Below are 25,464 nucleotides of genomic sequence, written 5' to 3'. Positions count from 1 at the left end.
ACTTATCAATGACAGTTAAAGGAAATATACAAACATCGTCATCAGGATGAACTTTATTACTTCTTTTCAGTTACAGTTCTGTGGAATTTCTTACTTTGAATATCTTGTTTTAAAGAACATAGAAGTACGTGATAATGTGATAATGTTCTTTATTTCATTTGTTTAAAGGAAAATGTATATTTTGTAATACAGCAGTGTTTTCTAATGCTTAGAGCAATAATGAACTAGAGATACTTACTAACAGATATAGCAGGGTGCTGGTTACTATGTTAATTAATAACTATTCATAATTGTTCAAAAATTGTAAAAACAATGTTGCGACTTGAGAATAGTTCTATGAACAAAATGCACAGAAAGATGCATCAGTGTGACACTATACTACTATATGTATACATATATATAAATATATACTCAAAGTAATCTGATTGAATTGATTCTCTGCTGAAGACTTGGATTAGAAAAACAATCCATCCTTCAGAGAAGCTGGAACCAGAACAATAAAGAGAAAGAAATTGAAATGCAGCTTCATGTGACGACTTCCTGTCAAAGTTAACTTAAAGCTTCAAAGAGAACAACCGCTGCACAGATGTTAGAAAGAGGAACAGAAGTGAGCGCACCTCCATCGTCCAGTGAGCTGATAGCCATCGATGTGAAACTGTTTATTGTAGTTCTGGAGCACTTTGTTTATTCTTCATCTGGAACCTCGTTGAACGTTAACTGGAGCTCCAGATGTTCTGCAGATGTTTTCGATACCGGAGAGATTCGGACATTTTCACTCTTATTTCAACATTCTCAATTAAATATACCTTTGCAATTCATTTCTAAGTAAACTGTTTGATTTAAGATTTAAACATGTTCTGTGCGTTTTGCATGAAATAATATCTGTTAAATATCTTTTAATTTGTTTGTTCATAGATTTTTGAAAAACCTTCATTGGATGAATATTTCTCTAAAAGAGGTGAAATGTGGATTCAGTGTAAAGGATGTTTATCTGTCATCTAAGATTTTAGATTTCACACTTTAATGAACATTTTTATATTGTCAGTATCTTAAATTTATGGAAACAAGTTGTGAGTGAGTGAGTGTTTCATTTGATTCTATTGTGTCGTCTTTTGTTGGATATTCATGTTTATCTGATCCACTGCTAATAATAATAATAATTATTATTATAATAATGATTATTATAATAAAGATTATTGTTATAATAATAATAAAAATAGTTATAATTATTATAATAATAATTATAATTATAATAATAATAATACAAAAATAATTATAATTATAATTATAATAATAATAATACAAAAATAATAATAATTATTATTATTTTTATTATTGTAATAATAATCATTATTATTATAATAATAATAATTATTATTATTGTTATTATAATAATTATTATTTTTATTATTATAATGCCAATAATAATAATAATTATTATTATTATTATAGAAAATTCAAGATGAACAATAACATCCTGTCTGACACTAGAACAGCACTTTGAGATAAACGTTTTTCTTAATATTTATTTATTTTGATTAATAATTAGTTTTTTGTGTAAAATACATCAAACATAATGACTATAAAGGGAATCTTTGGAATATAAATGTATTTTTACGGGAATTCCCCCCCCCCCCCCAGGTGTTACCCACATATCCACTCTTTTGATTTCATAAATTCTCTCAGAGATTGAAGGTTTTCGAGCCGTCCGGAGTAACCGGAGGATGTGATGGAGCTCAGAGTGAAGAATGCAGCTTCTGTGTGGAGAGAAGCCAAAGGGAGCAGAGGAGCAGAGGAGCAGAGGAGCAGAGGAGCAGAGAGGACCCGTGAACCTGAAGCCCACCACGTGCAGCAGAGCTGATGTGAACGCGTGAAACCGTTTTAAACAATCCAATAAGCAGTCGTGATGATAATGTTTTAACTCTTTAGTGCAGTTTGAAGCAAAGCTGAAAAGAACAAGTTGATCAACGGGGAGACGGACCGAAGAGCTTCAGGTGTCGGAGGTCAGCCAGAGGTCAGAGTCGTAAACTTAATAGTTAATAAACTTGATTGGTTTCAGAGGTCAAACATTTCATCTTCATCCTCTTAATACTCCCCGGAGATATGATGTTAATACTATCAATGAGTTCAGATGGACGGAAAATGTATCTGCAGCTAGTCTGAAGTCAATAAAGTTTTATTTGAATAGCACCTTTCAAATAATTCAAATGCAATCCAAAGTGCTTTAATAGTGATTGACAAGTTGAAAAAAAAGAAGCTGAAGGCTTTTCTTGGTGAAAAATATGTTTTCAGTAACCTCTGGTTCTTTAAGTGAACCCGCTGCTTCATGTGTTAAAGCTGCATTCTCTCTAGTGTCCACCAGGGGGCGACTCCTCTGGTTGTATAGAAGTCTATGAGAAAATGACTCTACTTCTCTCTTGATTTATTACCTCAGTAAACATTGTAAACATGAGTTTATGGTCTCAATCTCTAGTTTCAAGTCTTCTTCAATACAGCATGATGTTCATTTAGTACATTATGGTCCATTTAGAGTCAAACAGACCATAAAGCAGGGGATGCTTTAGGGCGGGGCTACACGGTGATTGACAGGTCACTACCTCAGCGTTGTCCGGTCTGGGAGTTGTCCGTGTTTTTTTCTTAAAACTTTAACCCTTCCCTGTGTGTGTTCACTTCATGAAAGCCATTAAGGTTGTGACGGCCAAAAAAAACTGCCTCTTTGTAGACTTTTACCATCTTTTTGGTCGATTTGCGTCTCTTTTTCATAGTTTTGCATCTTTGTTTGGGTAGTTTAGTACCTCTTTGCGACTTTCCAATGAGAGTAACTTCAAACTGAGGCTCTGCACCAGGAGTTACCCTGTAGACCTGCTCAGTGATCCGTCCATGACTTTTTGTGCATCCTGTGGTCCTGATGCTTCCTCAACTCAACAGAGACCATGCAGAGCTAACGTGGCAGCAACAATCTGAGCATTTCAGGTCACAGAGATGTGTTGCACATCCTCTCCCCGAGCAAAACGAGACAGAAGGCGACATCGGATCCTGGAACTGCTTCTCTGTCAGTGAACAGTTTGTCAGCATCGAAATGAAAATGATGCAGCAAACAAAAAGAGAGCGAGAGGAGCAGAGTCTCTGACGCCACCAACAGAGAGCGCTTCCCAACACATTAAAGGTCTTGAGGCCCCTAGGTTACCCTAAAAACATTTAAAAATTCAGATGTTTTCCATCGCAAATCCTCCGCCCAACTGGGACCTGTAAAGCACATCGAGTTACATCAGAGAGACAGAGAGGAGGAGGAGAGGGAGGGAAAATTCTTCAAGTATGAGAAAACTTTACAGCTCTCCTCCCCCCTCTCTCTCTCTCTCTCTCTCTTTCTCTTTTTTTCTGTCCATCCCTCTCGTCCTGCTGGTCAGTCAATGAGAGCTTCACAGAGAGAAAGTCACCGGCTCACAGCAGGTAGGATGCTTCTTCACATTCTCTGAATGTTTCATCCACTTCACTCATAATCATTCTAGAGATTTTAAAATGAGTTCATTGATATTATGGATACTGCTTTAATATGCACCAATTAAATCGATTAGAGCTGAAAGAATTATAGCAACGTGATCATCAGTTAATAGATAACTGATAAAAGCAACAATATATTAAATATTCTGCACCGAACAGAAAATATTAACAACTTTCAGGAAACTATTTAAACCTTTGCACAGCTTTTGTGACTGCAGGAGTCTTTTATATTTAGAATGGCTCATAGAAGGTGAATGTTCTTGTCATGCAATCATCTCTTTATTGTGTTCTATATCTTGTGTGTAATCCACAGTCTGCAAGTTGGTTTATGAGTTTATTTCTGATCAATATCCATCAAAACAGAAACAAGACAGATTGTTGCAAGAAAATATTGCCGGCCAATTCCTAAAACAAGAGAATTTACATTTTACAACTTGTTTTTCTCCAGATGTTGAGATGAGGATGTTTTTACTGCACTTCACTGGATTCAACTTCTTCATGTTAAGGCTCCGGCATTAATGCTTAAATACAAATAGAAAAGACCAGAAATACAGTTAGAGTGCGGTATAAAGTTGTACGTTTGCACAAATGCAATAGAGAAAATTAAAGTACTTAATTTCCCATAATGACTGGATTTTTTAGAAATTTCTACAAATGAATTTATCTGAAAAACTAAATATATTCAACATGAAAAAATGTAAAAAAAAAAAAAGTGTATCTGCAAACATTTCCTGTAAACATTAATATCAGGAGAAAACATATCTTTGCGAGTTGTATTTTTCATTAATTTTGAAAATTGATGTAAATTAATGTGAAACCACAAACTTGTGAGCTTCTTTTTTTTCTTTTCCAAATGATGTCATGGTGTGTTGTTCGTGTGAACGTCTCCGTCTGGCTGTTCAGACTTCAGTCATTGAGTCATCGATGCTCCTTAACGAGGGGCGTGTAATCATTACATCACTAATAGCCAATCAAAGCATCGTAACACGCCATCAACCTGCGATACAGACAAACCTTATTTTGATCAAAAAAAAATCCGAATTCAAACCTCCGGTTCTTTAAAGTGAAGCCAAAGCTTCATGTGTTAAAGCTGCATTCTCTCTGCTGTCCACCAGGGGGCGACTCCTCTGGTCAAACAGACCATAAAGCAGGGGATGCTTTAGGGCGGGGCTAATGTGATTACAGTCTATGTTTAAAAGCTAAAGCTAGCAGTGGACCTCGAGTTAAGGTTGTTTTGGGAGTGATGTCACTACTGCTATGTATGTTGGGTAAAACATAAATGCTCATGCGTCACATAAAATTATTATTTTCAAGTAGGAACACCACAACAACAAACTGACAGAAACTGCAGTTAAACTTCCACAAACTATATTAATAATGAGTAAAAGCACACCCCCTCACATGTAAATGCCTCCAGGTATCACTTCCTCATTGCATGAACCGAGTGTGTGCTTCAACGAGCCGCTCTGAAGGAGTTTATTTTGGCTTCTGAAGCTGAAACAGGAGGAATGCAAACCAGCAGCAGGGAGAGAAAGTCTTCATGGTGCGTTCAGGGACCTTCTGTTGCCCTCTTGTGTTTCCTCGGAGGGTCCAGTTGGAGCAGCTGTCTTCAGCAGGTATTTACAAGCTGATTGTTCCCATTGAAGTCAATAGAGACGGCTCAGCAAAGGTCCAGACGGAGGCGAGCGTTAAACTGCAGATGCTGAACCCTGTTTGTCTCGGGTCACGTCTGAGTAGCACAGTTCACATGTGAGAAGCTTCACTGTGAGGAGACTGAAAGGCCAAACTGTTCAACTGTATTTGGTTATTCATAGATTCTGTCTTTGTAAGAATTTTGAATAAGGTAATTGAAAAGTATCCGAAACAAATTAATATTCAAAACATTGAAAATTGAAAATTGAACCACGAGGGGGAAAACCTACATTTGTGTATCAAACATTATGATTTTGTGTCTCCGCTCTTAAGAATAGATCAGAATATGTTCAGCTCCAGACTGGGTTTCTAGTATTTTGTTGTTTTTCGTAGTTTTACCTTTTTGATTTAAATTCATTGTTCACGTCCTGTTCAGACGAAGGCTGTGAGATGTGTAAATAATTAGCATTTAACTCGTAATAATAATGGTATAAAATTGAGTGAAATTGCAAAGTTTTAAGTCAAAAAACTGCAGAATTTCTTAGGGGACAAACGCAACATTTCATTTTTCACCTTCTTTCTTTCCTGTAGAAATTCAGAATGTAATATTGATCGCTGACATCGATACCGACGCAAAATCAAGTAAAACAATTCAACTAAAATAGAAAAATGTTTATCAAAAGAGTAGAAATATAAAGTGTAGAAGAAGTAAAACCAAACAGTATGTTTGAGCATGATATTGAAAAGAAGTAAAAAGTTATATTGCATAAGTTGGTTGACATGACCATCAGAATGAAATAAAATCCTTTTCATTCACAAAAGCGCGATAATATGAACGGATACACAGACTGTGAGCAGCTGGACCAATAAGACGTGAGGATCCATTTATTAACATAATAAATAAATGAAGCACTCACAGCGTAACAAGTCATCAGTGTCGAACACTGGCCGCGTAGAGACGCGGGTTCTTCTCCGTCGTGGTTTATTGGCCGACACGCTGCACCGACGCGCTCATAAACAGCTGACGGCCTCATTTCTGCTGATTGCGACTGAAGTGGAGTCTGTTGAGCCGACGAGAAACTTTCAGGTGGATTTAAATGTTTGTTTGTTTCTGTTTTCCAGAAGGAGAGAAAGTCCCCGGAGCTCAGCCGGTAGATGTCTTCATGTGATCTGACTGACGGAGATCTCTCTCACCTGCAGCTCAGCTCCCTCTGATCTGCTCCTCGTTGGAAACAATCGCTTCAACTCAAACCAAACACATTTCCTGAGCTTTTTGTTTTTTTCTTCCCTAAACAACCCGAGGAAGCATTTGGTGGTCTGACCACAGCGATGTGTCCCTCCATCCCCTCCCTCCTCCTCCTCCTCCTCCTCCTGGCTGCTCCGGCCCTCCTGACCCCTTCGACCGCCAGCGAGCTACAGGTCAGAGGTCAGAGGATGCAGAGGGACGCCAAGCAGGACTCCATCAAGGTGAGTCGATGGTTGGGAGATTTAGTGAAGAATTGTGGATATGGATTATTTTATTTTATTTCATTTCATTTCCTTGTTGCAGGTGGTGATCTCTGAGGGCTGCATCACTCAGGGGGATTCATCTGATGTCAGCCTGGGAGGTAAAACACCTCTTTTATTTCTTTCATGATAGTTTGACATGTTCTCTTACAACTTCTCAGATTCTGCTTCTAAAGTTCTCCTCCCGTGTTGTTTTAATCCGACCTGGTTCTTCTCTCAGGTAAAGAAATCAACCTGATCCCCGGTTCCCCTCTGGTCCTGACCCATCGGATCAAACTGGTTCCATCGTTAGGTTCTGGTTTCGGTTCCGGATCCGGGTCTTGCGGATGCGAGACGGACTTTGCTGCGCTGCGGGTGCGTCTGGAGGGGCTGGAGAGGGAGGTGTCGTCCCTCAGGGAGAAATGTGGAGGACCTGAAGGAGGATGCTGCACCTCCAAGGAGAGCAAAGGTAAAACCAGATGGTTGTTGTTTTTAAGAGTAACTAAACACCTAAAACCACTGAGTTCAGCTGAAAACTAATGTTTATGTGTATTTAGTCTTGTTGTTGCTGTCCTTAACTTGCATTCTCTCTAGTGTCCACCAGGGGGCGACTCCTCTGGTTGTATAGAAGTCTATGAGAAAATGACTCTACTTCTCTCTTGATTTATTACCTCAGTAAACATTGTAAACATGAGTTTATGGTCTCAATCTCTAGTTTCAAGTCTTCTTCAATACAGCATGATGTTCATTTAGTACATTATGGTCCATTTAGAGTCAAACAGACCATAAAGCAGGGGATGCTTTAGGGCGGGGCTACACAGTGATTGACAGGTCTCTACCAGAGCTATTTTTAAATATTCATTTCTAAATTAGTAACAACGGTTAAAGGGGCGACTGTCACATTGTTCTCAATGTTCCAAAGAGTTATTAAGATGTGAAATGATAGTTTTTAGATCTGACCATATTCACCATGACAACAAATACAAACACACGTCTTCTCTCAATTCTTTTACTATCAAGAACATAACAAACCAGTCTAGACTCTTTCTGAATCTGTTAACAGTCTGAATGACACATCTGTGTTTTGTGTGTGTGCAGCATGTGTTCATGAGTTGTGTAAACACTGAATGTTTCTTGTTTGATGAAAAAAATCCCCTTTTCTGTCGTCAGTTTGGTCCAGACTGAATTATTTAAACTTCTGTGGATGAATGTTGTGCAGACGTTCATGTTCCCCAGAGGTAAATGTCTCTTTGAGTGATATTTTGTTGGTAAAGTCTGGCGGGGCCCCCTTACTCTTTTACTCTTTGGGCCCCCGGACCTGTACCCGGTAGGCCCGTCAAATAATCCTATTAATTACCTCCACTTGTACTCGGTATTGAGTATTTGTGACTGTGCTCTCAGTCAAATTATTTGACTCACCTCCTCCGTCATAATGATCCCATTATAACCTGGCAGAGCTCAGAGCATGAGCTCACTCTGTGTGTGTGTGCGTGTGTGTGTGTGTGTGTGTGTGTGTGTCCTCAGCTCGCTGCCCAGTGTGATCTCAGTCTCCATCTACTTCCCTCAAATTAGTGAAAGCAAAGCAAGTTGCACTCTAATTACAGAGGATTAGAACCCCCCCCCCCCCCCCCCCCCCCCCCCCCAAAAAAAAAGACTAAGAAGGATGAAGATTCATGTTTCAAATTAACTTCCACAAACAAACTGCAGCAAACCAAAGCTTCTGTCACGGAGGCCTGAGGGTGGAGCCGGCGGTCAGTCCATCAACGTTCACGTCCTTTAGCTCCACTAATAAGAACGGCTTCATCATCACGATTATATCAGACTCTGGATCAGTGGGTTCCAGCGTTTTTAGGGCTTTTTGACACTTTAAAACAAAAGATCTGGTTATAAACTGTGATAGAAATATTATTTGACAAAAGAAAAACAACAAAAGTCTTTAAACTGTTGGCAACATTTTTTTAGGTCAAGTTATAAAATGAATTATTATTGTTGTCATGGTTAATTGTGTATTTTTCTTTAATTATTATTTTTATTAATGATAATAATATATATTTTTTCATTTTATATTGATGTATATAACGCGTCTGTCCTCCGTCCCTCTGCTTCAGGTGCAGGTTGCTCCATCAAACCGGAGGACGAGTGTCCCAACGAGTGCAGCGATCAGGGCCGCTGCGTGGACGGGAAATGCGTCTGCTTCCCCGGGTTTCACGGACCGGACTGCAGCGAGTCCAACTGTCCCGGAAACTGCAACGACAACGGACGCTGCGTGAACGGACAGTGCGCGTGCGACCCCGGTTTCACCGGACCAGACTGCTCGCGGACGGGCTGCCCCGACAACTGCAGCGACCGGGGCAGGTGTGTGAACGGCAGGTGTGTGTGCGACGCCGGCTTCACCGGTCCCAGTTGCTCGGACGAATCCTGCCCGGCGAACTGTAACAGCAGGGGGCGCTGCGTTAATGGGAAGTGTGAGTGCAATCCTGGGTTCACCGGCCCGGACTGCTCCAAGGCCACGTGTCCGAACAACTGCGCTGACCACGGCCGGTGCGTGAACGGTAAATGTGTGTGTGACAGCGGCTTCACTGGCGCTGACTGCTCTGAGACGACCTGCCCTGGAAACTGCAACAGCAGGGGGCGCTGCGTGAACGGGCGCTGCGTGTGCAATCCTGGATCCACCGGACCGGATTGCTCTAAAAAGGCCTGTCCTGATAACTGCAACGACCGCGGCCGGTGCGTGAACGGTAAATGCGTCTGCGACAGCGGCTTCACCGGCGCAGACTGCTCCGAGACGAGCTGTCCTGGAGACTGCAACAGCAGGGGGCGCTGCGTGGACGGAGAGTGCGTCTGCGACGATGGATTCAGCGGACCGGATTGCTCCGAAAGAACGTGCCCGAACGACTGCAGCGACCGCGGCCGGTGCGTGAACGGCAGATGTGTGTGCGACAGCGGCTTCACCGGAGACGACTGCGCCGACAAATCCTGCCCGGGAAACTGCAACAGCAGGGGGCGCTGCGTGGACGGACAGTGCGTCTGCGACAATGGATTCGTCGGGGAGGACTGCTCTGGTAAAGCTTGTCCCAAAGACTGCAGCGGCCGCGGGAAGTGCGTGAACGGGAAGTGCGTTTGCGACGTGGGCTTCGCCGGGCCGGACTGCGGCGCCAAAGGCTGTCCCGGTAACTGCAACAATAAGGGGCGGTGCGTCAAAGGGAGGTGTGTCTGCCGACGAGGGTTCACCGGACCGGACTGCAGCCGGTGTGAGGAGGGCATGACGGGACCCAACTGTGACACCGGTGAGTCAAACCCAACAAAACACAGAACCCTTAATGAAGACGTATGTAGAGGGAGGCGTCAGTATCTCATCATATCGACTGTTCCTGCATCTTGATCGGATCTCAATATGCAAATTAGTAAAATGATCTTTAAACTTTATTGCGGTCACCAAATATGGTCTATAATCAAATCCCAGCTCATGCATTCACACTTCGCATCAACACTAACATGTACGACAACTCTCTACTCTACCTAAATATCATTAAGTACATTTTTCAGGTACTTGTATTTACTTGAGTTGAGACTATCCTCCTCCTTCTTCAGCTAAATATACTCTCTATTATTATGTTTTAAATCTCAAAGACATTCACCTTCCTCTCACTAATCTGGACCGAGGCCCCGTTCAGCTCCCAAATCCTGAACCTGGTCTGGATCAAACCCTTAATGACAAAAACATCTTCATCTCTATTTCAAGCAGCGGATCAGGTCGAGCGGTTTATTTTATTGTTTTGGTGCCAGTCGGCAAACGGCTGCCGATTTGACGCCAAGCGCTGATAAATACATCAGTTTGAGCTTCGCTGGTTCATTTGTTCCACTGCATCAATCACAGCAGAAGGAAAACGAGACACGATTGAGGGAAACCTACTCCATAGACTCAGGACCTGATCTGATCTGGGGCGGGCTTACAAAAACACAATCTGATCTATTGTATGTTAATTATCTGCATTGTGACCAGCCAATGAGAGCGCTAGGATGGAGCGGCTCCAACCAATGAAAGAGAGAGAAGTGGAGTCATGTATTCAACCACATTTTGGTGAAAATATATTAGCATTTGGACCCGACTGGTCTCACAGACAGGAAGTGGAAACTGTTGCAGGAATAATTTGATAAAAACTCGATAAACTACAGCCGAGGTTTCACACGTCCAGAAGACGGATATCGAGTTTCACTTTGATGGGAACAGGAATATTAAATTAAGTTCCTTTGTTTGTCAAAACTCTGATTATTGTCTATAACAGGATCATTTTGTCTTTCAAATGGTTTCTGAAAATGCAGCAAAATGCAGTTTTATTCAGTCTATATTTATATTAACATTAATAACTGCTATAAAACTAACCCTGTTTAATAAACAGTTCCAGCTCTCTTGATTGTACATGCTGCCCATCTCATGAATTTATTTATTTATTGTCAAATACACATTATCAACTTTAATTTCATGGTTATGTGTTAATTTATTAATGGTACAATTTAATACATAAATAATACTAATAATTAAACACATAAATAATACTAATGATTAAACACATAAATAATACTAATAATTAAACACATAAATAATACTAATAATTAAACACATAAATAATACTAATAATTAAACACATAAATAATACTAATAATTAAACACAGAAATAATACCAATGATTAAATACATAAATAATACTAATAATCAAACACAGAAATAATACTAATAATTAAACACATAAATAATACTAATAATTAAACACAGAAATAATACTAATGATTAAACACAGAAATAATACTAATAATTAAACACAGAAATAATACTAATAATTAAACACATAAATAATACTAATAATTAAACACAGAAATAATACTAATAATTAAACACATAAATAATACTAATAATTAAATACATAAATAATACTAATAATTCAACACAGAAATAATACTAATAATTAAATACATAAATAATATTAATAATTAAACACAGAAATAATACTAATAATTAAACACAGAAATAATACAAATAATTAAATACATAAATAATACTAATAATTAAACACAGAAATAATACCAATGATTAAATAAATAACTGTGACTGAGCCTCCGTCTCCGTCTCTCTCCAGTGATGTCGGGGGTTTCTCAGCTGAGCACCAGAGACGTCACAGAGTCGTCCGTCACTCTGCTCTGGACTCCACCTCGAGTCCAGTACGAGACGTACGACATCACCTTCACCAGCCAGGTACCGACCTCCTGCTGACGAGCAGATGTTGTCGCTTTGATTCTAGATTGAGTCTTTCTCTCTTCTTTTCTCTCGTACAGTCGCTTTTATTAACTCACTTAGCATCACATCCGTTTGAACCCACAATGACGTTGTTTGCGTCCAATTTCGTCATTTTTGCTGCACTTTGAACTCACCAGAATCCACCTGAGGATTTATTGTTATTGGGTGCAATTATTCTAATCTTCATTAATAGCCCTCTTTAGGGAGGAATTAGGGAAGGAAAGATTTACGCTTCACACTGTTTAAATCTGTCACACAACCTAGGTGTAAACTGGCCAAACGTGGATAAACAACACACACGTACTTCTAAATACTTGTCCATGTAATGCAGGCAGCAGATGTATCTGTGGACAGACGTGCTCTCTCAGCGTCCTGATGTCCCAGCATTCAGAGCGGCTCAGGGGGTCGAAGTCGTCATACGGGATACACATCTCCTCAAGGAGTCTGCAGACAGAACATACTTAGATTACATTATATAATATACCTTTTTATGATATAAAGGTGAAGTAGACTCGGATAAAACTGTAAATTTGACCTTTTGAGCTCAAAACAAATGTTTTAAAACATTTAAAACTTCAAAAATGCAAAAGTTTCATCAGTAAATTGCTTTCAATAGGTTCAAAGCATGTCATAAAAAACAACCACAAGGTTATGTAATTATTTATTCAGGAACAAAGTCAATTCTGTGTTACAAATCAAATCAAATCAAATCAAACTAGACTTTTTTTCCAAGACGAACATTATGAAAAATGAATACAAATCTAGTAGTGAATTCAAAGTTCTGGAATCCTCAAGATGGCAAAAACAAATCCGTCTCTTCCCTGGAAAAGAATATCGACTCCTCTTGATGTTTGGATCAAAAGGCCAAGTTTATACATTCTGACTAATGTTTCATCTTCATCTAAACCAGCAGCTCGTTGCTCTCACATGTTTGTGCAAAACACTTGATATTTCATCCGAGATATGACACACAGACTGCAGCTGACTCTCCACAGAGCGTCTTTACTTCACCTCTTCATCTTCATTTCAACCATTTAAAACAAAAATCAGTGAATGAATAATTCACTGATAATTAAGCAAAGTCAACAAGGAGCAGAAAATAAATCAATAAATGGAACAACTGTGACTTTCCTACTATTATATATTATATCAGTAGGTTATTATTTCTCATGCATTAATGTAAACGCTTGAACCTTCAGGCAGCTCTGTTAGCTGTTAGTTCTGTTAGCTGTTAGCTCTGTTAGCTGTTAGCTCTGTTAACTGTTAGCACTGTTAGCTGTTAGTTCTGTTAGCTGTTAGCACTGTTAGCTCTGTTAGCTCTGTTAGCTATTGAGAGGCAATCGAAATGCTCCCAATCTCTTATTTAGAACCTTTAATTGGAGAACTGGACTACTTAGTTTACTAATGTGTATTGACGGGCTCAGAGTTTTTTTTTTTTTAAATTGCTACCAAGTCAAAAAAATAACAGACAGAAAAAATAAATATATTTTTAATATTTGTTGCATTAGTGACAGTTAAATATTCAGTTCCAGTCAGAACCAGACAACGCTGCATGTGTGTTGGTGCGTTTACTCGCGTGTGCACTAGCATCTGTTTTTAGAAACAACGGTGAAACTAATTCAGTTATTTTACTACAAATTAACGTGCAGATTGATTCAACTGACAAAACAAACTAGATGAACCTGAACAAACAACAACAAAAAGGAAAAACCCGACATCTTTGTGCTGCAAAACAAAATACAGACAACATGTATACATGTCACATGTTCAGCATGTAGCTGATGTATATCTTCACAGCATCTGAATTACCCAAAATGTAAAGTGACTTCAAATGGAAAACATATTTTCGGTCTCGGCAATCAAAAAGTTGCTGCCCGGTTGCCTCGCAACCACTCTTAGAAGCAAGTGTTGAGCCCTCATCGAACAATGTTTTTTCTCTCCTTCAGCTCCATAAAGCAGTAACCTCTGATCCTCTGCTTCACTCGTTCATCAGACCTCGAACATGTGCGATCACTCAGCAGCAGACGGCATTAAAGAGTCGGAAAATTACTAATTGCGTTGGTATTTATGAGAGAACAAAGAAAAGACTCAACTTCACTTTCTAAATCAGTCGAAATCAAATCCGTCACTGAGATGAAAAGAAACCAAGTCACTGCTTTGGATTGCATCACACACACACACACACACACACACACACACACTCTCAGAGGAATCACCTCACCGCACATGTTCTGGCTTCCTCTCAAACATGTTTTCACACATAGTTACAAGCGTTCACCTCGAACAAAACACGAGCGGTGATCTCCCCGCGGTCACGTCATGGAGGGAGCTAAGCCTCAGTAACGACTCTGAGAGGTTCTGGACTCCAAGAATTATCCACAGCCGCCAGATCGATGGACGGGTGGATGTCTGCAAGAGGGAATAAGACAGGAAGTGAAGAGAGAGGACGTGATGAAGACAACAAGAGGACTCGTGTTTAGTGTAATCTTCTTCATGAACCCACAAAGAGTCCATGAGAAACACAGAGAGAGAGAGAGAAGGAGAGAGAGAGAGAGAGAGAGAGAGAAGGGATGAGGGAGGGAAATAACCCAGAGTCAAAAGAAAATCATCAAAACAATGAAAAGAGAAAACAGAACGGTGAAAAAGAAACCTACAAATCTCCTGCAGAGAGTTCGATTTAAAGATTCATACAACTCTCATACCTGTCTAATGAAATATGAGGTTGCGGCTGCTTAGCTTAGCTTAGCACAACGATATCAAAATGTTGATACTTGTATTTACATATAAAGCAAGATATAGTTTATATAGTCTTTACAACTTGTTTTAAACACTTAAACTTTTGCACAAAAACAATTAATTATTAATTTGTGGTGTTACCTTGTTACCAGGCTAGCTCTTTCCCCCTGTTTCCAGTCTTTATGCTAAGCTAATGGCTGCTGATTCTAGCTTAATATTTACCGCACAGACGTCAGAGTGGAGTCAATCTGAAAAGCCAGAATGTGGATCTAGTTCTTCAAAAGGAGTGAAGTTAATATGCATCTAATGAGACGAAATTGACGCGTGTTGCTGGACTTTAAAACGCACGAGACGCAAATCAACTTTATTTATTAATTTACGTTGTTTACTCATTTTAACCATGATGTTCGTCCTAAACCGAACTAAGTGGTTTCGTTGTCTAAAGCTAACTGCAGTCATTTCACAGTAATAATGTCTCCTAACACGACTCTCAAAGCCTAAAACATTCATCATCACACACAGAATGTCGTGCTATTATAGAATGTTTTATTCTGACAAATATGGAAAAAAATGATTTTTTTTATGGCTGATTTACAGAGTGATACAAAGAGATATCCCAAATTCTCTCTTTAAAAACCTTTGACTCTAATATGTCGACAAAATCAAACTAGTAATGCAAATGGTGATTGTCTTATTTAAAGTAATGAATTGGGGAAGTTCCATGCTGATATCTGTTAGTTATATTCACCTTAAAGCGTCTAACGATTTATAAAATAATAAAATAATTCTCTGAAAGCGACGGTTCTGCCAAAAAGGCCAAAATCGAAGACGATAGAACAAACAGACGAAGCCCAGAATGAAAACAGAGGAAGTCAGTGAATGAAATGAACGCTGGGAGCCGCAGAGAGAAAAAAGATGCAGATGTGGGATGCTTGTTGCTACGGAAACGCGTAAACACTGTCAAAAACATGGCGACTGCCAGAAGGACGATGTCACCGCCGGCCCACAGCTGTGAGAGACAGAGAGAGACAGAGAGAGAGAGAGAGAGAGAGAGAGAGATGTTTACCGGACCAACAGATAAACAACAGAGAGTCACAACACCAACAACATCGGCTGAGATCAGATCGTCAACAGAAGAAGAAGACTCGTCTCTGAGGAACGAAGAGAACGAGAGAGAAGAGAGAGAACATCTGGCTGGAAGGAAATAATGTTCAAGTGGTTTGATGAAGCACGTTTACATCTCATAAATATTTATTGTTTCCAGATGACTGTTAATATAAATCTTCACATTACCGTCTTCACAGTATTTAAAGGGCTACAAGTAATTAAGATTTGTCCATCAAAAAGTTGACGTCTTTAAATTACTTTTTCTGTCTAAAAACCCAAAATATTCAGTTGACAATCTTATAAAACAGAAACAACCAGAGGACATGTTGCTTTAAAAGGATGATCCAATGATCAAAATATGTTTTCAAATGAATTCATCTTTCCGTCTACTAAACCTGTAGAATTCTTAATTTAACCAAAAGATATATTATTATTATTATTATTATTAACGGTGTTATTATTAATGTTATTAAGATTAATAATAATATTAATATATATCATGTATATGTAGTTTGGACTAAATTGTATTAAACCTTGTACTGAGGTACTTGTACTTTACTAGTAGTATTTCCATTTTATGCTACAGCCAAGCATCAACCTCCACTTTTTAAAAGTGAAGACAATGCTGAAGTGTCTTAAACCTGCATTCACTCTACTGGAAAAAAAGATGGCGACAGTCAAAAACCAAGATGGAGACGGTCAAAAACCAAGATGGCGACGGTCAACAACCAAGATGGAGACAGACAAAAACCAAGATGGAGACGGCCAAAAACCAAGATGGCGACGGTCAAAAACCAAGATGGAGACAGACAAAAACCAAGATGGAGACGGCCAAAAACCCAGAGGGAGACTGTCAAAAACCAAGATAGAGCCAGCCAAAAACCAAGATGGAGAAGGTCAAAAAACAAGATGGAGACGGTCAAAAACCAAGATGGAGATGGCCAAAAACGAAGATGGAGACGGACAAAAACCAAGATGGAGACGGCCAAAAACCAAGATGGAGATGGCCAAAAACCAAGATGGAGACGGTCAAAAACCAAGATGGAGACGGTCAAAAACCAAGATGGAGACGGTCAAAAACCAAGATGGAGACGGTCAAAAACCAAGATGGCGACTGCCAAAAACCAAGATGGCGACGGTCAAAAAACCAAGATGGAGATGGCCAAAAAAAGAAAAAATATAATAAGTAGCAAATTAACATAATATTGTATTATATAGTATGGGATATGAGATATAAGGTAATAGTTAGTAATGTAATGTAACACATTAGTACAGCAATAAAACAGAATATGACCGAGTATCAAAAAACTGTTTAATACAATAAAATCAAGTGTTGTATGATGTAAATATAGTATAATATATAACGCTTACACCAACATATCAACAATCATAAACATGCAGAGTTACTCAGAATCCCAGTTAGAGCTCCTCGTGTCCAGAAAGAACCACGGTCCCTGAACGCCCCGCGACGACGCCACAGAGCTTCGACTTGTTTTAAAGCAAATCGTGAATTTATTGGAGTCTCAGTTTTAATGATGTCACTTCTCATTCATGTGGAAGTGGATGAAAGTGTCCTCTGAGGCTCCGTCGCCAGGCAGCCACCACCATGGCCATTAGTGTCCATTCATTAGAAATACCAGCCCAGCGCTCCCAGCTGAGTCACTGCTGAGTAAGTGTTTAATTCATGAAGTTCCAGGCTTTTCAACAATACATTGAATGAATGAGAACTTTGTGTGATGTGACGACCCCTCCCTTCCACCAGGGGTCTGTGTCCTGTTTTCTCCTCAGTTGTCTTCCAGGATGTTCATCGGCCACTGATGGGCGACACCTGAGCTTTGGGTTGGTCCCAGCTATAAAGGCTGCCCCTCTTCTTTGGCTGTGTGCCTCTCCTCCCTGCCTCCTGTTTATATATTTATAAATAATGATCATAATAATAATTAACTTTATTTATCGTTTTTCTTTAAGTTACAAAGTAATTTACAGAAGAAAAAAAACAATTTATAGTATAAATATAATTTATTAATTAATAAACAAAAATGACAATAAAAAAATTATAAACTTTATTTATATAGCACTAATCAAACTCATATATATAATATTTGAAATATTTTAAAACAATTTATAAAACCATTTGGTTTAAAAGCTCCTTTTTTAAATGTCTCTTCACTTTGTGGGCTACTGTTGTCTCTAGAGCCTCTTTACTGTTAACAACATCATCATCATCATCATCATCATCATCATCATCATCATCATCATCATCCTGCAGCTTTTAAAATGTGGCTTCATGGTCACATCTCAGCGCAGCAATCACTGAATGTATGAAGTCAACAAACAACAAGGCTTTCAAGTGCAGTTCACTTCCCCCTCGGGATTATTTTTTGTTCTACTTCAGTACATTTAGATTCTGGAATCTGCAGAAAGTAAAAAATACAGCAGAGCGAGTGTCTTCGCCCACACACACACACACACACACACACACACACACACACACACACACACACACACACATGCCCTACAGACAGCACAGAGTTTCCACTCCGTCTGCTCAGACTCTTCATGCACTCTAATGGTAATGATTACATCATGGTGTGTTTTTCTTATTATTACTCAGGATGTGTTTGATCCAATAGTTTAGAGCTAATGATCAGCCGTCAGTGAGGGAACAGGAGGAGAACACTCCCTCTGCTGGTCCGTCACTGTGCTGCACTTTAATAACTTTAAACACTTTCAAGTGCTTATGGATCAGATGTGACAGTGTTCAGATATAAGTGCACGTCCTCTATTGAACAGCCTCTCTGTGACTCTTTGATCCATATATTCAAATCAAAATGATTTATTACTGCGTATACAGTAAATGAATTCACAAATATAACTGATGTAGATAACTTGATAGTTTGAATTTAAATATAAAGCTTAATGAATAAATAAAGGAAATAAAATCAAAGCAGTATTGAACGAAAGCTTTTATATTAACAGTCAAAATGTAGTTTTTTTAATTTATTTGGTTTTTACTTTACTTACCAAGTAACTTCACTGTGTCCTTCACACTTATATTGCATTTTATTTATTAGGGTTATTGTTATTTTGGAACCATTTTTTGCTGTATATATATTATATATATATATTATAATATATTTTGTACAGCCCAAAATCACAAATTTGCCTCAGAGGCTTTACAATCTGTACACATGTGACATCCTCTGTCCCGGGACCCTCACATCGGAACAGGAAGAACGCCCCCAAAAAACCCTTTAACTGGGAGATAATGATAATCCATCCATCCATCCATTTTCCTCCGCTTATCCGGGGTCAGGTCGCGGTGGCAACAGGCCAAGCAGGCAGACCCAGACTTCCCTCTCACCGGCAACATGTTCTTTAATAATGATAATGTTTAATAATAATGTTTATTGTTTCATATGCGGAGTGATTTCACTTATTTTTCCATCTTAATATTTCCTTGTTTTTATTTAAGAATAAATATTTCATGTCAGATGTTTTTGCATCTCACTAAGCTGCAGTGCACCTCCACGTCTCTTCAAAGAGTAATTCATGTATATATGTTGTACTCCCTCTCATTTGTTTTGTTAATTCGTCTGGTCCTCACAGAAGGAGAGTGACCAGCAGATAAGGGTCCAGGTGGACGGCAGCCTGACCACCTTCACCCAGACGGGCCTGGCAGCCGGTCAGGAATACACCGTCGGCGTCACCGGAGAGATCGACGGCAGGAAGGGAGCCGAGAGCTCCACTGAATTCATGACCCGTGAGCTGTCCTTATTTATTCCTCCTTCCTATAAATGAAAAATGTATTGAGGCTATTGAGGCCATGTTTCATGGTGCATAACTCACCTCACACGGCGGCCATTTTGCTACGTCATGCTGAGGTCAGGAGGAATCCCTCAAGTACAGTCTGGGAAACTAGTCGGTCTGTATATCTATGTTGAAGTGGTCCTAACATTTGACTTGTGTAAGCATAGTGTTCAAACATCGAACCATGGGACGATAAGTCTGTAAAGATCCAACAAAAGAAATACAGCAACTGGATTGGAGGTTGCATCCACAATGTTGAAGGAAAGTCCGCCGACACGTTGCTATTTGACATTAGCTTAGTTATGTTGGCAAGAAGATAACGTAGTAGTGGCTAAGTTATAAGGAATCAATGCCTGACATCAGATGAAAATGGCTGCCGTGTTCTACAGCTTCAATACAAGAATATTGCTGTAAATATCTGCGTTGTGAAAAGCCACATTCATCAAATATGGCAGATGCTGAAATAATGAATACATTGCAGTTGACAGTTATGCTTACAAATGTTTAAAAGCACAGTTTCTAGTAAGATAACGGTGCTTCTGACTAGCCCATTGGCCGACGTACACAGCTCAAATCGCCCAAACTGTCAGAGTTTAAACATTTCCATCTCGCTGCCTTTCCTGTGAAAGATGTTGTCTGTGGCAGCTGCAGGGCGGCTGTGAACGGCACGTTTTGGAGGTTTGAACTGTGAGTTCTGGAGAGTTAAGAGGAGGTGCTGAGCCAAATCTGCAGAGTAAATTTAATTTAAGTTTATCTACTTTCCACCATGGAGTCACTCCCACAGCTACATGTTACCTGGCAGAATGGAGGCTGTAAAAACTCTTCTTCGTCTTCGTCTTCAGTCACCTCCGGTCCCTCCAACCTCCGAGTCGTCAAGACGACATCCACGTCTGCGGTGGTCCAATGGGAGCAGTCGCAGGGTGAGATCGACAGGTACCGCTTGACCGTCACGCCCAACGACGGAGCGGGGAAGAGTCAGGAGATGACGGTCCCGGCTGGACAAGACTCCGCCCACATCCGGCTGCTGGAGGCGGGGCATTTGTACGACGTCGAACTGGTGGCGGAGAAGGGAACGAGTCGGAGCAAACCAGCAACCAATCAGGTTACACCAGGTGAGTAGGAACAATGTTCCTCTCAACTATTGACATCGATGAACGATTTTATATTAGCTCAAAAGATGTCACAATAGTTTTCAAAATTCAAAACAGTGTTGTTTGATTTAAGAAAACTCCTCTTTTCTTTTGGGAAAGTTTCCACTACTACTCCTTGAAAACCTTTACTCACTCGAGCATCAAATGTGGATTAATCCGCCGCTGAAAATAGTCCCCAACAAATGCACTATTTCCTTCTATTTGTTTGATAAAATACTACAGTTACCAGCTGTTTAAGAAAATTATATTTGCGTTTTTCAAGATCTACGTCTTCAGTAGGAACAAATGGGCTTGGAGCTGAGAGCCACATGACAGGAAGTCAGAAAGTATTACGAGACGGACTAACACATTGTTGGTTTTGGTGTTTTTAATGTGATTTGTAGGAAATCTAGAATAACAACAGACTCATCCTTTACGTTTTAAGCTTGGTCCAATGTCATTTCGAGATTGAAAAGAAATCTCCAAAACAAGCAACAATCATGTCCATGCTTAACATTAATCATATTTCAATTTTCTCCTTGCAGGTTCGACATGGATCCTACTGCCATGAGTTGTTTGTTTTCTCTTGCAAAATAACTGACAAACTACTGTTAATCAGGTTTCCTGAAAAGTATCGTAATGAATATTAAAACTGCTTTTCTTCCTTTACTAGATGTGAGCTCTTCTGGATTATTAACAGCAGTAGTGTATGACGACCTTAAAGTTGAATCCAAATGCTTGCTCCTTTCACATCTTTAGGGAAGACTTTTCCAAGGGTTACCACAGCAGCTTTGACGCTAGCACCTGGACAAGATGTTGGCGACGGACACCAAGAGTTTAACCCCTCGGCTGAGGTTCACGTCTTTGACCAACAGGGGAGGAGGGAGGAAGTGAAAGTCGGAGGTATAGATGGCCCTAACAAAGACTCCACAACCTCTGTGATTGCAAGAACTAAACCTCTGGTCAGCAAAAAGATGGGAATAAATGGCACCATGGCCAAAGTCACAGAAAGGTCTCCATTGTACAGGAAGCCAAATGTCTCAGGCCCTTTCCGTTTAAACACAACCAGAGTCGTATCTGGATGGAGACAGTTTGGCCCAGGCTCTTTGAAAAAGCCCCCGGTGGGGCAGAAGAAGAAGGCACCAATTGTACCCAAAAAACCTAAACCAGGTGTCCCCACTATCAGAGACAGGACAATAGCTTTGTCTATGAGAGGCCCAGACGTGGAGGCATCAAGCACCAAGAGGAGGGTTGACAAGAATCCAGCTATAACGTCTGGGACCGATTCAGATACAAACAGACAAAGTAGCTCCGAGGAACCGACCGTTGATGTCGGCTCCAAAGAACAACCAGATGTTGGCGAGACAGTCCAGGGAAACGACACTGCTCCAGTGTCTTCAGAGCCAACTGGGACTGTTCGAAGCCAAGAGAAGAAATGTATGAACAAAGTCAAAGTGACACACATTAGATTACCCCATCGGGGCAGAGGCAGTGGGTTTAGAGGGGATGGAACTGCGCTGGTAGGAAAGACACCGGGTTCAGATCAAGGTTCCTCTGAAACAGAAGACTTGAGACCCTCGTCTGCAGAGACGGACCGCGACAATTCAACAGATCCTTTACTCAAACTCCTGACGGACACTTTTGACAGTTTGAATATCACATCTTTTTCTGTTCACCTGTCCAAACCATCAAATCTCTCTGTTAATGCAGAAACAGCGAGCAAGCAGATTTTAAGGGGATTGAGGCCATTGTCGCCATCCTTGTCCTGGTCATTGCCTTCATCAACTTCACATTCATCATCATCAACACGGTCATCGTCCTCATCCTCTTTATCATCACCTTCACTTGGTCCATCTTCATCAGCAGCAGCTTCATCACCACCACATTCATCATCGCATTCTTTAGGTGAACCGTCATCATCATTGCCATCATCCCCATCCTCTTTAGCACCACCTTCACATGCTCCATCTTCACCAACAGCAGCGCCATCATCCTCACTAACACTGTTAATGTCATCCCCCTCATCCACACCATCACCACCATCATCATCACTACCATCATTACCAAGATCAACTCCATCATCATCCCTTTCCAACTCAGATAAATCAGGTTCAGTGGGAAGTAATGAACCAGATGTTGATAACCGCAAAAGTACGACTGACGTTACCTCACCTGAAGACAGAAAACTACCGCCCTCAGGACCTATTTTCCAACGCACACCAGCAAAACATGGATACGTACGTCGTCTGCGCCCAAACATTGGATCGTTTCAGAACAGAACCCGTCTAAATTCAAGAGTTCCTCACCATTTGACTCCTCGTTTGAACCTCGTCCTGAAAGGAGAGACAGAGAACAGGCATACATCCACGAGTGAATTATCGTTTTCACCATCATCATCTGCCTCAGAGGACTCTTTAGTTGAGGTAAATTCACCAATAAGGGGTACGAGTGGAGACGAAGATCGGGCAACTACAACTGCATCCTCTGGAGTTGAACAAAACCAGGAAAAGATGCCAACTGGAAGAGGACGAATCCCAGTTCGCCGTCTTCCTCCAAAGGGAGGATACCTGCTGCGTCGTCCAAACTTTGGAGCTCTTCAGAACCGGACTCATCCAAATTTGAGGCTGCTTCCTCTGCCCTCTCGACCTTTAAATCCTGCATCAGATACAAGGTTAGACCAGGTATTTTCCACTGAATTGCCAGCCACTTCTTCTTCTCCTGTCTCCAAAGAATCCTATGAAGCTGAAGATACAGGGCCAAAAGTAGGCAAAAATGTAGACAGAGTTGGGACAAGATTGTCCTCGACAATCATGTCCACTGAGTTCAATCAGACCATCAGAGGAAGTGGAGTGCCTTCCTCTCATCGCCCCACTAACAAAGGTGGTTACATCCGTCGGCCGCAATTGTATGGTGGACGTTTACAAAACAAAACCCGCACAAACCTGAGACCACCTCAACACCCACATAAGGGGCCCATGAGGAAGTTTTTCCCAAACAAAAGGCTAAATGGAGGCAATACTGTTGGACGTCAAATTATGCAATTAGAAAAGGATAATACCCCTGAAAACCAATCAGGAGGGCAGGATGCCCCCATGCCTACCCAAGGAGTCCAAATTAGACAATCAGGAGAACAAGACACTGCAGAAGTAATTCCACATTCCCAAATGGATGGCCATGATGCAACCATCAGACCACAGATGAATGAATTAGAAGGGTGGGACAATGCTCCGATCCAAACCCCTAAATCTGGAGGAGAAACAACTAGCACCCCAGATTCAAACTCTGACTCTGACACCCATAAAGAGAAAGTCAATGCTGGCAAAAACACTGGAGCTACAAGTCGAGGTGGACTTAATGTCAAACAAACTTCCTCCGATTCAAGACATGAAGCCCCAAGACCAGTTCCACTTCCAAAGCGCCAACCACCATCAAGAGGTACAACCGCACAGCATCACGCCCAGATAAGACGCTACAACAGTGGGAGTAAATGGAGAGTGGAAACAAAAGCAAATAATACCGCAACAAATTTGTTTGACAGTAAACCTGAGCAGACAAGAAGTGTTGATTCCAAACCTACAACGGGATCAGATGGATCTTCTTCTGGAGTCACAAGGGAACCTCTGGACCACGTGGGAGTGACGAACCGGACCTCAGATGGATTTACGCTCATATGGGAGTCACCGGAAGAGAAGTTCAAAAACTTTGTGGTGACAAGCAGAGACGTTGGGAAAGATGAAGAAAAAGAGAAAGAGGGTGGCAATGAGGAGGAGGAAGCGAAGCATCATCCAACCGAAGAAACAGAATCCGAAGATGAAAATAGAGTACCTGAAAGTGTCTCTGCACGAGGTCCAAGGATCCTAAGCAGCATAAAAGCCAAACCTGTAGCAGGAAGTGACAAAACCTTCAAAAAAGTTCTTCCTGGTTCAGCTCGCTCTTTCCAGTTTGAGAATCTTCCTCCTCAGACCGAGTACACCGTGACCTTGCTTGGAAAGGGACCCGGCCTTCTGTCCAGACTACACAAGCTTGTCATCAGTACAGGTACAAGCCATTGTGACAGTGGACCATTAACTGCACAATGCGACAACATTACCGTCAATGTTGTAAAGTCCTCTACAGAAAACTTGCTCATTTCACCTCGCACCATCACCTTGAAATTAAAAAAAAAATGCTCATGCACACATCTTGTATCTTTACATGTCTTGTGCTGATTTAAACCAAAAAATAATTGTTAACTAATTGTCAGTCGTGTTGGGTATGACTGGAAATGTTTGCTCGCCCACTAAATGCTTCCTCCATGTCCATTTCAAGAGCTTAAGTGCTGTGGTGCTCTTGAAAACTGTAAGCTCACGATTTACAGGTTCACCCCATGTCTTATTTCATCACTGGTTTGGTGACGACGTAACCTGTTTTGTTTGTTTTCAGTGGATCTTCTTCGAAATTTCAATCAAGTGATTGTGTTTTGTGTTAATAATGCTCTGTTTGTGCACTCATTCATCAGCTTTTAATGAACATTCATGAATTAGCAGTCATACATTATAATAACAACAACACTCTCTCAACCATAAACTCGGTTATTTGATGTCAAACCTCAGATGTGCATTGACAGTTTGTCACATTGTTAGCCAGCCAAGTTGTGCACTAGATAGCTTGTAGATGCAGGTTAGCAACATTAGCATGATTTTCCCTTAGCATGTTGGCTAACTTTGTTAGCTGGCAAACAGTTTGTTCATCATTTGATTGATTCTAAGTTCTATACTTGAGCACTAAATACTG

General features: G+C 40.5%; 1 protein-coding gene across 1 annotated transcript in view; it reads left to right on the top strand.

Annotated features, from left to right (window-relative positions):
* The window catches only part of LOC142939175 (tenascin-R-like), a 44,640-nt gene that overhangs the window by 7,867 nt on the left and 11,309 nt on the right, over positions 1-25,464 (top strand). The window contains exons 3-10 of the mRNA XM_076082394.1: positions 3,408-3,450; positions 6,256-6,600; positions 6,683-6,740; positions 6,860-7,087; positions 8,727-9,905; positions 11,754-11,869; positions 19,361-19,514; positions 20,404-20,673. Coding sequence (XP_075938509.1) covers positions 6,463-6,600; positions 6,683-6,740; positions 6,860-7,087; positions 8,727-9,905; positions 11,754-11,869; positions 19,361-19,514; positions 20,404-20,673 — 2,143 coding nt within the window. The 5' untranslated portion in view covers positions 3,408-3,450; positions 6,256-6,462. The remainder of the gene's footprint in view (positions 1-3,407; positions 3,451-6,255; positions 6,601-6,682; positions 6,741-6,859; positions 7,088-8,726; positions 9,906-11,753; positions 11,870-19,360; positions 19,515-20,403; positions 20,674-25,464) is intronic.

This window comes from Anarhichas minor, unplaced genomic scaffold (assembly GCF_050575085.1).
Source record: "Anarhichas minor isolate MPS153535 unplaced genomic scaffold, ASM5057508v1 ptg000094l, whole genome shotgun sequence".
In the NCBI taxonomy this organism is placed as follows: domain Eukaryota; kingdom Metazoa; phylum Chordata; class Actinopteri; order Perciformes; family Anarhichadidae; genus Anarhichas; species Anarhichas minor.
The sequence above is the reverse complement of the archived record's forward strand: the minus strand, read 5'-3'. Positions and strand labels throughout refer to the sequence as shown.